Source organism: Rhinatrema bivittatum, chromosome 7 (genome assembly GCF_901001135.1).
Source record: "Rhinatrema bivittatum chromosome 7, aRhiBiv1.1, whole genome shotgun sequence".
NCBI lineage: Eukaryota > Metazoa > Chordata > Amphibia > Gymnophiona > Rhinatrematidae > Rhinatrema > Rhinatrema bivittatum.
Window position 1 is genome coordinate 103,822,401 of NC_042621.1, and position 15,221 is coordinate 103,837,621.

At 50.4% G+C, this 15,221-nt stretch overlaps 1 protein-coding gene across 1 annotated transcript in view; it reads right to left on the minus strand.

Annotated features, from left to right (window-relative positions):
- Window positions 1-15,221, minus strand: part of CTCF (CCCTC-binding factor) — a 380,312-nt gene that overhangs the window by 166,171 nt on the left and 198,920 nt on the right. The window contains 1 exon segment of the mRNA XM_029608851.1: window positions 14,443-14,563. Coding sequence (XP_029464711.1) covers window positions 14,443-14,563 — 121 coding nt within the window.

Sequence of the window (15,221 nt, forward strand, 5' to 3'; positions counted from 1 at the left end):
GATATTCTCTCCATTGTATGGCACATCCGTGAGTCTTTCATGGACATCTGATTGGATGTCCAAGATCCTTATTAAAGAAAGCCTGTGGGCACCAGTCCCCAGTGCAGAAACACTGAATGCAGTCTTAAAAACAAATGTCGATCTGTCCATACGTTTTCCACACTTCAAACCCTAGACCACTAGAGTCTTGAAGTTGTCACGCTGCTTCCAAGGAAATTGTTCTAACATGAAGAGCTTGTAGGAAGCTATGTGGGCATGGTGCATAGTTCCCTGAAATTTAAAAAAAAAAAAAAAAAAAAAAAAACTTTCCTCCTAAGAGTCCAAAGTGCAAGCAATCCGCCCTCAGGTCACAGCGAAATGAGACCTGAAACTCCTGGTCTTCGTAAGAGCATACTTCGCTACTGCACATTAGTGCGGCAGATGCTGTTTGAATCTGGGAGCCTTCTTGTTCATTGGAGCCACAGAGAGGGGGCTTTCTTGCGTCCAGATATGAACTTCTTGTGATCTCATGCACTAGCACTGCCACAATATCCTTAGGGGTCTCCGTCAACTGGCAATGTTCAACATCTTGGGCTAGAAATCACTATTGGTGCGCCAGCTTCCATCTGCTCTCCTCTAGGTACAATCACACAAGGGTCAAAACAAAGAAAAGAACCTCTTCACCACAGTACTACACAACATACATCAGAAGAGGAATACAATAAATTGCATCAATATTTTATTTGCATTTTATAAGCCTATCTAACATTAAAAACTATCTATGAGTATCTAACACACTATGAGTGTGTTAGATAGTTTTTAATGTTAGATAGGCTTATAAAATGCAAATAAAATATTGATGCAATTTATTGTATTCCTCTTCTGATGTATGTTGTGTACTCCTCTAGGTACAGACATTAATGCTAATATGCAGAATAGCTGCAAGGCCTCCAGAATCAGCGGGATGTTTGTTTGCATCAGCACAGAAGCTCCCTATTGCTCAGACCAAGGCCTGTTTATCTGAGCAATAGGGAGCATCTTGCCAATGCCGACAGTCTGGGAGGCAGTAGGAGAGTCCATGTCCTCCTTGGATTCCAGACGTGTATTGGAGAAATTACTTACCTGATAATTTCGTTTTCCTTAGTGTAGACAGATGGACTAAGGACCAATAGGTGTAGTGTACTCCTGATAGCAGTTGGAGACTGATCAGCCCCAGTACATATACCCCTGCAGGAAGTGCAGCTCTTCAGTATTCTCCTCGAAAAGCATTGTGGATATATGTATGACTGAATAATTTGAATAACTTGATTAAACTTTATAACTTGATTAATTTGATTAATTTGAACTGGTTGAATTGGCTATAGCTGGAGACCGCCAGTGCCCTCAACCGAGAAACATAGACACCCGGTAGGTTGGGCGTCCTAGATGAAAAAGCATGGCTTACCCGTGAATCACTCGCTCCCGGGGATGCCCCCCGAGAATTCCATGAGTAATGGCAGTTGTGGATGGGATGTTGAGTCCATCTGTCTACACTAAGAAAAACGAAATTATCAGATAAGTAATTTCTCCATTTCCTAGCGTGTAGCAGATGGACTCAGGACCAATGGGATATATAAAAGCTACTCCCAAACCGGGAGGAAGGCTGCCCGTGACCCACTTAGTACTGCCCTTGCAAATGTTGTGTCCTCCAAAGCCTGAACATCCAGGCGGTAAAACCTGGAGAAGGTGTGGATGGAGGACCATGTCGCCGCCCTGCAGATCTCGGTGGGTGACAGCATCTTGGTTTCCACCCAGGAAACTGCCTGGGCTGTAGTCGAATGAGCCTTGACTTGTAAAGGCGGTGGTTTGCCTGCTTCTACGTAGGCTGCCTTGATGACTTCTTTGATCCAGCGGGCTATGATTGCTTGCGAGGCCGCTTCTCCTTGCTTCTTCCCGCTGTGAAGGACGAATAGATGGTCCGTCTTTCTTACGGGTTCTGACCTTTCCAGGTATCGGACTAGGAGTCTGCCGACGTTGAGATGGCGAAGACTTCGAGCCTCTTCCGAATTCTTATGCTCATCTGGCGATGGTAGCGAGATGGTTTGGTTGAGATGGAAGTGAGACACCACTTTGGGGAGGAACGACGGAACTGTGCGTAACTGGATGGCTCCCGGCAGGACAGTGCTTGTAGCTTGGATATACGACTAGCTGAACAGACTGCCAGCAGGAAGGCTGTCTTCAATGTTAATAGTCGGAGAGACAGGCCGCGGAGAAGTCTGAAGGAGGTTCCTGCTAGGAAATCTAGGACCAGGTTGAGGTCCCAAAGAGGCACCGGCCACTTTAGGGGTGGTCGGATGTGCTTGGCTCCTTTCAGGAAGCGGGAGACATCCGGGTGAGAGGCTATGCTGCCGCTCTCGCTCTTGGTTCCGTAGCATGACAATGCGGCCACCTGAACCTTGATGGCGTTGAGGGACAATCCCTTCTGTAGGCCGTTCTGTAGGAATTCCAAAATCGCAGGAATTTTGACTGAGCGTGGTATGATGTCGTGGTCCTCGCACCAGGCTTCGAATACTCTCCAAATGCTTATGTATGTTAGGGATGTGGAGAACTTGCGTGCTCGGAGTAGGGTGTCAATTACTGCCCGCCACCCGAGTATCCTCTCCTCCTTAGGCGAGTCCTCTCAATGGCCAGACTGGAAGAGAGAATCAAGCTGGATCCTCGCGGAGGATCGATCCCTGTTGGAGCAGATCTCTGTCTGGAGGTAGCAGCAGGGGCTTCCCTGCCAGCAGTCTTCGCATGTCTGCGTACCACGGTCTTCTTGGCCAGTCCGGAGCCACTAGAAGTACTGGTCCCCTGTGGTGTTCTATCTTGCGGATGATCGCGCCCAATAGGGGCCATGGCGGGAAGGCGTATAACAAAGTCTCCTGTGGCTAGGTCTGTACCAGGGTATCGATTCCCTGGGACTGGGGTTCCCGCCTGCAGCTGAAGAAACTGGGTACCTGGGTGTTGGACCGGTTTGCCAGGAGGTCCATGGTTGGTGTTCCCCAATGGTTTACTATCAATAGGAATGCTGTGGTTGACAGTTTCCATTCTCCTGGATCTAGACTTTCTCTGCTGAGGTAGTCCGCCGTGACATTGTCTTTCCCGGCAATGTGGACGGCCGAGATCTCTTGAAGATTCACTTCCGGCCATGACATTAGGTGGTCTATTTCCAGAGACACCTGTTGGCTTCTGGTTCCTCCCTGACGGTTGATGTAGGCCACTGTTGTGGCATTCTCTGACATTACTCTGACCGCTTTGCCTCGGAGTCTGTGACCGAACCTTAGGCAGGCTAGTCTGACTGCCCGGGCTTCTAGGCGATTGATATTCCATCCAGACTCTTCTTCGTTCCATTGCCCTTGGGCAGTTAGCTCCTGGCTGAGAGGGGATATGATAGAGGTCTTTAAGATCATGAGGGGTCTTGAATGAGTAGATGTGACTTGGTTATTTACACTTTCGAATAATAGAAGGGCTAGGGGGCAGTCCATGAAGCTAGCAAGTAGCACATTTAAGACTAATCGTTGAAAATTCTTTTTCACTCAACGTACAATTAAGCTCTGGAATTTGTTGCCAGAGGATGTGGTTAGTGCACTTAGTGTAGCTGGGTTAAAAAATGGTTTGGATAAGTTCTTGGAGGAGAAGTCCATTAATGGCTATTAATCAAGTTTACTTAGGGAATAGCAACTGCTATTAATTGCATCAGTAGCATGGGATCTTCTTAGTGCTTGGGTACTTGCTAGGTTCTTGTGGCCTGGTTTGGCCTCTGTTGGAAACAGGATCCTGGGCTTGATGGACCCTTGGTCTGACCCAGCATGGCAATTTATGTTCTTATGGCAGTGTGCTCCCCATCCTTGTAGGCTGGCATCCGTGGTGAGTAGGATCCAGGTTGGGGAGGATAGTCTTGTTCCCTGGATCAGATGGGCTTCTTGCAGCCACCATTGTAGTTGGGCCCAAACTCTGTCTGGAAGCTGAAGTCGTACGGTGTAGTTCTGGGACAGTGGATTCCATCGTGATAGTAGTGAGTGCTGTAGGGGTCTCATGTGAGCTCGTGCCCATGGGACTACTTCCAGTGTGAATGCCATGAGGCCGAGAACTTGTAGGTAATCCCATGCTGTGGGGCGAAGTTCGCTCAACAGGTTTCGTAACTGGGTCATCAGTTTTGATCTCCTTGTCGGTGTCAGAATGACCTTGTCTTGTTTGGTGTTGAACCAGACTCCCAAGTATTCTAGAGATTGGGAAGGCTGCAGGCAGCTCTTGTTTATGTTGACCACCCACCCAAGGCTCTCCAGTAGAGTTTTGATTCTGTTGGTTGCCTGGTGGCTTTCCTCTGGGGATTTCGCTCTGATCAGCCAATAGTCTAGATAAGTGTGCACGCGGATTCCTTCCTTCCTCAGTGTTGCTGCCACCACCACTATGATCTTGGTGAACGTCCAGGGTGCAGTGGTGTGATGTAGTGCAGTGCTGCCGGAGGCAGGAATGGATAAGATACCATATGGCGGCTAGTAATACTAGAGCCAGCCAGCAGGGGGAGCAGGTGAAGGCGAGAACTACAAATCCCAGGTTCCTAGAACCACCACCTGACCTGTAGAGAGAGCCTGGAGGCGAGCAGGTGTCAGACTCTGACACTAATGAGTCACACAGGTGAGCCTGGGGAGCTAGAGGAAGAGGGCGTGCCTAGGTAGCAGCAGTGGCCAGAAAAAGCCAGTGCCAGGAAGCAAAGGGGGAAGGAAACGGAGGTAGGTTCCAGGGGAGAGGAATCCTCCAGCTGTCTCAGGGGCACAGCCTAGCCTGAAAAGGGAAACAGAGAACCTGTACCCTAAGGGAAGTTAGGGCAGGTGTGTTTGCGGGTGAACTGGAGAGCCGGGGGGGCTCAAACAGTACCTTTAATCCAGCACATGTGTTAAGGGGGTTTGCTGGTGAACTGGAGAGCCGGGGGGGCTCAAACAGTGCCTTTGCTCCAGCACCTGTGTTAAGGGGTTAGACTGCTGGAGAGCGGGGGCAGGGTCATTTATTCAGCTCCTGAGGGGACGGAGCCAATGTAACAGATTCAGCTACTCTGCTTTATAAAATTGCTTTGAGGAATCTCTCTCTCTGTGTGTTATCTTTGGGGGTTGGGGGACTGCTTCAACCCCACTCCATACAAAGAGAACTCAGAAGCCCAGCAAAACCAGGGCCTGCGGAGACCTGAACCCAGGGAGTCCTGTGAGACTGAGGGACTCCAGGGATATCCAGGACTCGCGAGGGGCCTGAACCGGAGGCAGCGGAGCGGCACCCAGGGCAGCACGGGCGGTGAGCCTTCACATATGGTGGCAGCAGTGGGATCCAACGGAACTCGCCGTACAGAGGAGCCTTACGGAGGAGAAAGACATACCAGGGCATTTACTGACCTGGGGAAGGTAAAAGTACCTCGAAAGCCCGAGAATAGGATTGCCAGCATGGTGGGGGGAAGAGGCTAAGCCACAGCAGGGGCTGTAGTTTGGGGAAAAAAAAAAAAAAAAATTTTGGGTTCTCTCCCCTTTGTCTTACTTGGTTTGCTACCAAATGAATAGCAGCTGGTAAACCCCTAGAGCTATGGGGAGAGGGGGCGGGCTACCCCAGCTAAGGAGCCAGAGGAGTCAAGTGTTGAATGGCCGCACTTGGGTCCAGTCTTCTTGTTTTCTGGCAGAGTGGGTGTCAGAAGAGGTACTGAAGGGGGATAAGCGAATCACACGAGGATACAGCCCGGACGAGTGCCCAACTTACAGACGAGGTTGCTGAGCCTGACCAGACCGCTGAGAGGACCGGACGGGATTAGGAGGAGCAGACCAGGCTGGGGATTAGCCGTGGAGAGCTCTGGATGCCTGTTGTGTCTAGGTTCCGGTAAGCGTACCTGGGGCTAGCCATACCGTCGGAAGGAGAGGGGGCTCCGAGTACTGTGGTGTGTGGTGGTGCCAAGGAGACGCCCAGGGGTTATGCAATCGATGGCGGGGATGTATACTGCAGAAATGCTGGTGTAACTTGTTCTTCTGGTAAGGGTATAAGCAGAGCCTGGGGGCTGGCAGAGTTTGGTGAAGCAGTCTGCACTCGGATCCCCTTTTCCTTTTCGTTAACAGGTACCCAACGACTACGAGGGGGTACGAAGAAACCCTGGCAAGCAGCAAGAGGCACCACATAGAGAGGATGCGGAAGCTGGCCGTGTTGGGAAAAGAAAGGCCTGACGACGATGGAAAAGCCAAAGGAAATGGATGCCTGTGATTCACAGAACGGAAGCTATTACAACCCACTGTGGAAAAAAAGATGGGACTGTATACCTTCAGTTAAGAAATCACTGGGACTGTTTCAACAGGGTGTAGATGGTGATGTTAAAATTGGTGATTTTATAGGCAGCCAGGGGGGCTGGAATAAGGAGCAGTGTCCTTGTGACCAAGGGATATACAGGGAACTGCAAAAGGTTTATGAGGGGGAATACTGTGTGTCAAGTGGTTTTATAGGCAGCCAGGGGGGCTGGAATAAGGAGCAGGGTCCTCAGGAGAAAGGTATATACGAGGAACTGCAGGAGACTGGCACAGCAGGGGCCAAGAAGGCTAGATCCCCAGGGGGTGGGACTGAACCCACCAACCAGCGGCCAAAGATAGAAATGGCCTGGGAAGGGTCCTAAAAAGGAGAAAGAAGAATGCTTATAGGGCCCGCAGCCAGACCCGGTTAAGGAAGACTGCCTGTGTGAAGAAGTACACAGAGAGGGGCAGGAGATTAAGGTGGCAAAGTTAGGGTCGGGCACAGGAAGTGTCGTACATAGAGGAGCCAGAGGGACACCCCAAAGAAAGGGAAAAAAAGGTAGAAGCCGGAGGGGCAGTACCTCTTGCCAGATTTGTGGAGAAGACAGCCATGTAGGGGAGACTTGTCCCAAAGACCCACTGGAAATGCTATACAGAGAGTGGGTTGGGGAAGGGACGGACCTTGAGGGGTCTCCGCATGGAAGGGGTGAGAGTATAGGCAACCCCAACGTTTGTACCCAGGTGGAGAATAGGGGTGGTTTTAAGGCGGAACAGTCGAGGGGTGTTTTGCATGGTTTTAGTAAGGACAATAAGACCCAGAAGATGGAGGGCGGTTACGCGAGGCAGATAATGATGGGGGAGGTTGGAGAGAGTACCTCACAGTCTCAAGATGCAGGTGACCCAGATGTCTTCACAGGGGCTTGTCTTTCAGCAGAATCCCACGAAGTAGGAGAGGCACACTCTGGGCAGGAAGGGACAGTAGAGGGGAATAAAAGGGAGGAATTTCTCCAAGCTTGTTTCCCAGCCAGAGAAGGGGGCCTGGCTCCGGAGGGGTTGAGCACTGCTGATACTGAACAGGAAAGCAGCACCAGTGACAAAGTAGTAGGGGACTCCCCCTTGCAGTGGTCAAAAGGGGGAGGTTTATTTGAAGATAGGGAGTGTGGAAGGAAGCCTAGAAGTAGGCAAGACTCCAGGTCGAAAGGGGAGGAAAGCAAGAAAGAAGCAAGCTGATTTAGAGAAAAGGATAGAAGAAGAGAAAGTTTCCTCAGTACAAGGCATCCGGGTTGAGCAGGAGAGTTTGCGCAAGCCAGGGGGAAGAGTGGATCAGGACTCTGTGGGAGGGTCCTTGGCCCAACAACTAGCGCTAGCCCTTCAGGGGAAGGTGAAGGTAGAGATGGAGTTGGGGACAGCCCTGAGTTTATTGCAGCAGCAGATAGAACAAAATCAGCAGTTGCAGTTGCTAATGTCCGGATTACTCGATAGCCATTCGGCAACTAAGGGGGAAGTTGCATGCCTTCAGGGGAAGCTGCAGCAAGTCCACCAGAGCCATGCTGAGTCAGAAGAAAGGTGGACAAGGGTGACAGAGGAACAGAGGAGTATGCAGGAAGCCGTTGTGAAAAGGTGGGAGGCAAAGTGCCAGGAGCTCTCTGACCTTGTAGCCACCCAACAGCAACTGCGGGAAACTGCTGAGGAGGAAGCGGCCAGATTAAAACAGTTATTAGATCAGGAGGCTGAGGTGCATGCTACTCAGCAACGGGAGATGGAAGGCAGGATCCAGTGGCTGCAAGACCAAAATTGCAAGATTTTGGAAGAAAAGACAGCAGTAGAAGGCGCAGTTGAAGCTAGGGTCAAACAGCTAATTCAGAGAGAAGGGGAACTGCAAGTCCAGGTTACTGCACTGCAGGAGGCTCTGGACGCAGAAAAGTTGTTACGCAGGGAGGCGGAGATCGATAAAATGAATTTGAATCTAGAGTTAGAGAGGTTGAAAGAAGAGCAGAGAGCGTGCTTAGATACCAGGGAGACTCAGTGTGTATGTCACTTGGGGTCTACCTGCCTAGTCAAGTCAAGAGCAGTGAGGCCAGAAGTTAGTGAAGTGTCTGAAGCCCAAGGCCATCATGGTCAGACTCAATCAGGTGGGTGGGAGGATGGTCCCTACCTTGGAGAGAAGGGTCAGTTGCCAGTGGAGTGGGACAAGCAGACTTTGGGAATGCAGGATGAGGAACAGCCCGGTTGCCTAGTGCAGTCGGTTGAGGAAGGCCAGGCATTGCAGAGGTGGGGAGACAAGACGAATCGGCTTCAGGGAGAACTGCAAGAGATTTCAGGGGGGTTGCCGAGGGAAGAGGAGATTATGCAGCTTACTAGAGAGCACACTCTAACACCAGACTCACAGGAACCCCACAAGCCAGATCAAGAGGAAACCGAACAGCCTCAACCAGCTGACAGGGGAAAAGGCCAGTTTCAGGAGGGAAAGGAGTCCTCATGGTTTCCGATAATAAAGGGAGTGAGCTCGTGGAGACAGAATAGACTAAGAATATCTGGCGGATATAGGCGTTGGTGCCAGTTACTCAAAGGTCTGGGTAACAGAAAAGTCCCAGTAGTAATCTTTGTCACATCCTCTGCCAGGAATAGAAAGGACAGAGGGTGGTGGACTTTCAAGAAATCAGAGAAATTCCTTAAGGTGGAGTATCAAGGACTCAGAACAAACCAGAGGAGAGTAGATGAGGCTACTGCTTATAAAGCCTTCCTACATATCCCTATTGGTAGCTGGTTGGAAGAAGGATTGGTATGTTCTTGTCAGAGAATTTTGGTGTTTAAGTTGGAAATTAAAAGGGGATAGGAATACGGCATACCCTGCGCACAGACTTTTAAGGGGGAGGGTGTTTGGTGAGTTGACCCAGTGGCGAGTCTCTGCACTGTACAACTTTAAGAGGTTAGGAGGAAGCGATGGTATGCTCTCTTCTAAAGGAATGGCTTTTTGTGTTCAGGTTGGAGGCACTATACACCCCGTGCAGAGACTTTTTTTTAAGGGGGAGGGTGTGTGATGTAGTGCAGTGCTGCCGGAGGCAGGAATGGATAAGATACCATATGGCGGCTAGTAATACTAGAGCCAGCCAGCAGGGGGAGCAGGTGAAGGCGAGAACTACAAATCCCAGGTTCCTAGAACCACCACCTGACCTGTAGAGAGAGCCTGGAGGCGAGCAGGTGTCAGACTCTGACACTAATGAGTCACACAGGTGAGCCTGGGGAGCTAGAGGAAGAGGGCGTGCCTAGGTAGCAGCAGTGGCCAGAAAAAGCCAGTGCCAGGAAGCAAAGGGGGAAGGAAACGGAGGTAGGTTCCAGGGGAGAGGAATCCTCCAGCTGTCTCAGGGGCACAGCCTAGCCTGAAAAGGGAAACAGAGAACCTGTACCCTAAGGGAAGTTAGGGCAGGTGTGTTTGCGGGTGAACTGGAGAGCCGGGGGGCTCAAACAGTACCTTTAATCCAGCACATGTGTTAAGGGGGTTTGCTGGTGAACTGGAGAGCCGGGGGGGCTCAAACAGTGCCTTTGCTCCAGCACCTGTGTTAAGGGGTTAGACTGCTGGAGAGCGGGGGCAGGGTCATTTATTCAGCTCCTGAGGGGACGGAGCCAATGTAACAGATTCAGCTACTCTGCTTTATAAAATTGCTTTGAGGAATCTCTCTCTCTCTGTGTTATCTTTGGGGGTTGGTGGACTGCTTCAACCCCACTCCATACAAAGAGAACTCAGAAGCCCAGCAAAACCAGGGCCTGCAGAGACCTGAACCCAGGGAGTCCTGTGAGACTGAGGGACTCCAGGGATATCCAGGACTCGCGAGGGGCCTGAACCGGAGGCAGCGGAGCGGCACCCAGGGCAGCACGGGCGGTGAGCCTTCACAGTGGCTAACCCGAAAGGTAGTGCCTATCCAGGATCAAGAAGCGTAGAAAACGCTGATGTCCTTGATGGATTGGAATGTGTAGGTAGGCTTCCGACAGATCCAGGGAGGTAAGAAACTCTCCCGATTGTATCGCCCTTATTACAGAGTGTAGGGTTTTCCATGCGGAAGCGAGGAATCTTCAGGTGACGGTTGACCGCCTTGAGGTCCAGGATAGGTCTGAACGTTCCCTTCCTTCTTGGGAACGATAAAATAGATGGACTAATGGCCAGTATTTATTTGTTGTGGAGGCACCGGTGTTATAGCCTCTAAAGCTAGTAATCTGGTCAGTGTGGCTTCCACTGCCATTCTCTTGGAAAGGTCGTGGCAGGGAGATTCCATAAACTTGTCCAGAGGGAGGTGGTGGAAATCCAGGTAACATCCCTCTCGAATGATGGATAGGACCCACTTGTCCAAAGTTATCTCGACTCATCTTTGGTAGAATAGGGCCAGTCTGCCCCCTATGGCTTCTTCCTTTGGATGGGTCGGCTGATTTTCATTGTGGGGTGCGGCTGGGGCCTGGGCCCATGATGGCTCCCCTTTTATTGTGCTTGTTCCGAAAGGACTGACTCATATCAAGCGGCCTGCAGGGCGGGCCGCTTGATATGAGCTTCTATATGGGTTGAAGCGCTGTGATCCTCTGCCACTGGAGGTCCGGGGGAAGAATCACTGGTTTCTCTTATTCCTGTCCTCGGTAGCCGCAGCAGTGGAGACTCGCCCCATTTGTTGGCTAGTTTTTCTAGTTTGCTTCCGAACAGGAGTGTTCCCTTGAAAGGCATCCTTGTGAGTCTCAATTTGGAGGATGTGTCAGCTGACCAGTTTCGGAGCCAGATTTGTCTTCTGGCTGCCATGGTGGATGAGACTCCTCTAGCTGCTGTGCGTACCAGATCTGAAGCGGCATCCGTGAGGAATGATACAGCTGGTTCCAGGGCTTCCCCAGAAGTGTTGTTCCTGGTCTGTGCTAAGCAGGCGCGTGTCAGCATGGCACAGCAGGCCGCAATCTGTAAAGACATGGCAGAGACGTCAAAGGTCTGTTTGAGGATAGATTCCAGACATCTGTCTTGAGCATCCTTGAGTGCTGCTCCTCCCTCCACCGGGATAGTAGTGCGCTTCGAGACCGCACAGACCATGGCATCCACTTTTGGATATGCCAGGAGATCTTTGGCGGCTGGGTCCAGGGGGTACATGGCTGCCAGAGCCCGGCCCCCTTTGAACGTGGTTTCTGAGGCATCCCATTCCAGGTCAATTAGTTGCTGGATGGCTTGTAATAGTGAGAAATGGCGGGAGGTCTGACAGAGCCCCTCCAAAAGTGGGTTTGTCTTAGGTTCCCTCGAGGCATTTGTGCCCAGGATGGCAAGCTTTCAAGCTGTGTGTGTGACCAGGTCTGGAAGCTCGTCCTTGGTGAAGAAGCGTCTCATGGTTCAATGGGGTTCTGTCCCCGGAGGGAGTTTCCCTTCCTCCAGGGGTTCTGACTCCTCATCTGAGATGTCCGTGTCCCCAAAGGTGAGGCTTCTGGGCAGTGGGATCACTTCCCTGGGCATAGAGGGTCCTGGCATGTTGAGGTCCTCTGGTGGAGTCTGAGGCCACATTATAGGAGGCCCCGGTTGCATGTGGACAAAGGTATGCAGACCGTTGAAGAATTCCACCCAGGAAACAGGTGCTGGGTCTAGACTAGGGGGTGCCGTGTCCCTGGGGAGCCCCGGATTGAGGGGGATCCCGCTGTGTAATGGCTAGGTCCAGCGTACTGCTCGAGAGGCTGGGGTCCGGTACCGGCTGGGGAAGGCCATGAGTTGGGTCCCCTAGGGCCTCTTCGCACTGTATACACAGGGCCGTAGCCTCCTCATACTGTGCAGCTCTAATATGGCATGCTGGGCAAAGGCCCTGAGCTTAGAGCTTATTTTCCGGTGGTGCCATGGCTTGTGCGCGTAACATACAGTTGTGCGCTCTGGCGTGCGAAGTTGCACACATAGGTTTGGTGTGCGCGTGCCGGGAGATGTGCGCACAGGTTGAAATTATGCGCCCGGCACAGTAAGCGCGTGGCTAAGCGTGTCGCTTGTGCGCCCAGTACTTGTGCATGCGACGTGCGCACAAGGTATTTGTGTGCACGGATCGAAACGGCGGACAGGGCGGTGAACAGAGCCAAAATGGTGACGGCGACCACGCAGAAAATATGGCGACCACCTCGGAGGGCCCCCCAATCTGACTGGGGTCTAGCCCTTCTAGGGCCGATCAACCCGTTGGCACTGGTCCCGGCTGGCGACCTGTGCGTCACCTTGAGCTTCGGAGACCGGGGACTTTTAAATAGATTTCTACCTTACCTTGTCTCGGCGCTTCCCGGTTTCCTTCCGGGCGGTCTCCGGCTGCGGGGGGAGAGGGAAAATACCTTCACCGCTGCGCTCGAGGTTGCACCCGCTGCCTCTCAGCCTCACCCGATGTCGGGGAGGTCCCCGCTGAGAGTCGGCCGCCAGACCGAGGCTTACCTCCGAGGGAGTGTGGAAATCACCTCGGGAGGAACTCAATGGGTGTCACCGCAGGAGAGCGGGGCTCGTCTGTAGAGGTAAGATTTTCTTCTTAATTTGGTTTTCTTTGGTAAAATTACTCTAACGCTGTGCTAGCGTGCATAGAGTCCCTAACTGCTATGGAGACGGAAAATACCGAAGAGCTGCACTTCCTGCAGGGGTATATATACTGGTGCTGACGTCAGATTGAAATCTGATCAGTCTCCAACTGCTATCAGGGGTACACTATACCCATTGGTCCTGAGTCCAATTGCTACATGCTAGGAAATTGCAATTTATGGGATTGCTTTACTCACCACAAGAACATTTATGGCAATTCAGCGCTGTCATCCAAATGCCCCCTCTCCCAGCATTGGGCACTGATAGGGGCAGATGTTGATGCTGCTTGGCTTTAACCCTATACATGCTATTTGCACTACTTGATGTCAGAACCAACAAGGCTGAATCCTTCACCTTCTTCGGGTGAGAAGAGCTAGATGACCACCTTCTTAGCGCTCGATGCTGAAGGGGACTGATGCCTTTCTTATGTCCCGCCAGTGGTCAATTCAGCTCCTGGTTCCTTCAATGTCTATGCCTCCATTGCAGATACTGACGGGCCAGACCTATGATCCTGAAATGCTTTTCCATGAGGTCAAGCTGAGATCAATACCCTCTAGGAGTCATGGTCGCACAGAGGGCACATCCCCAGACATCGTGATTGGCCCCCATGCAAAGGGCACATCTATCATAGTGTCCATGATAGACATGGACCTCATACAAGTGACACCTACTAAAGCCACTGGTCTTCTCCGAGAGGCACACTGGACAGAACATTACACATCAAAATCAATGACTTAATAACAAAAACACGATAGACAGCTCCTTGGTGTACTGGTACTTGTGCACCACACAGGTGCCAAAAAAAGAAAAAAAATATTGAAAAACCTACCTAGGTAACTAAAGGGAACAAGAAATGATCATGGAGCCCCATGAAAGATGAATCTTGCAACTTTAGGAAGACAGAGGTTCCTGCACAACAAGAGACATGTTATCTCCCATTTGTGAGGACTGTCATCCTGCTTGTCCTCTGAGAAATGCAGATTATTAACAGGCTGATCAAGTGATGTTTACCTCATGTCAGCAATTTTAATGTGTCCAGGATCATACTGGCATCCCCTAGCGACAGCAAGCAAGATGGGGGGGGGGGGGGGGGGAAGCACAGTCGGAAGGGATGTGGTCTATTGCCTTATGGTTAAGGCTTCTGGTTTTTCAGGGATTTTAATTTTGCAAATTTGTGGTATCGGAGAGGAGCTGTGAACACTGACTTCTTGCAACTAGCAAAACAACTGCAGATGCAACTGCCAATGCTTGCAGCCACACAGCATTAAGGTGGTACTGCCTCCAGCTTGGAGCTCTTCAGACTCTATGGCTTTGTCAAACTAAAACCCCTGAAAATCATAAGTCCTAGGTCTGGTGTACTATTACTATACTCCTCAGGGGAATTTAGTACCAAAACATTAAAAATTCAGCAAACCAGAGAAAAAAAAATTAAGTAATACAAAAAGAATCAGTGTGACCATGGCAAGAGCAAGTAGTGTAAAAGCTGGCGCAGTGAACCTCTACAGATAATTTAAAACATAAAGCTAAAGCACATATGACAAGAAATCAAAGTTCAAAGATAGGGACAGTTAAAAGCAAACCATACTCATTTTTCTATGGTTTTTGCCATAATTTTCAAGCAGCACTACAAGAACATCTTATTACCAGAGTGGGTCCTCATGTGTCGCTTCAGCTTGTAGGTATCTCTGCTAGCATAGCTGCACAGACTGCACTGGAATGGACGCTCTCCTGTGTGCGAGCGAATGTGGCGTTTCAGCTTGCTGACCTGGGAAACAATGTTAACTGCAGTCAGACAGTGCATGAAAGCATAAGTTTAAACTAAGTCTCAGTTGCCCTAGAGGAAAATAATCCTACGTTTCCAAAACCAACAATATTTTATGAAAATGCATCAACATTTATCACACATGACTTCAAAATTACGCAAATAACTCATCATTTTTAAACTACTTAATGCAGTTTTAAAATAGAATACAGTTTCTATTGAAACAGACTTCACCTTGCATGCTCTTCATTTGGAAAATAACGATATTCAATTTTGTTAATCTTTCTGACAGATGAAGAACCTGACAGTCTTGAAATTTATGCGAGTTGCCATAATATCCATGTAGAGAGAATACCCAGTCTGCTAAATTCCGAAAGCCTTCCTGACTGATCTCCCACTCTCTGGAGTTTAACGTATTCCTGCTGAGAAAGTCATCTTAATATTCTCCATTCCCACAATTTGGCCGATACAGTACAGTGCACTCCGACAGAGCGCACGGTTAGCCTCCTCTTGAACACGAGTTTTCCCTTACCCTTATTCAGTAAGGGGAGGAAAACGCGCGTCCAACCCGCAACACCTAATAGGGCCCTCAACATGCAAATGCATGTTGAGGGCCCTATTAGGTATGTGCTGGATACAGAAAGTAAAATGTGCAGCCAAG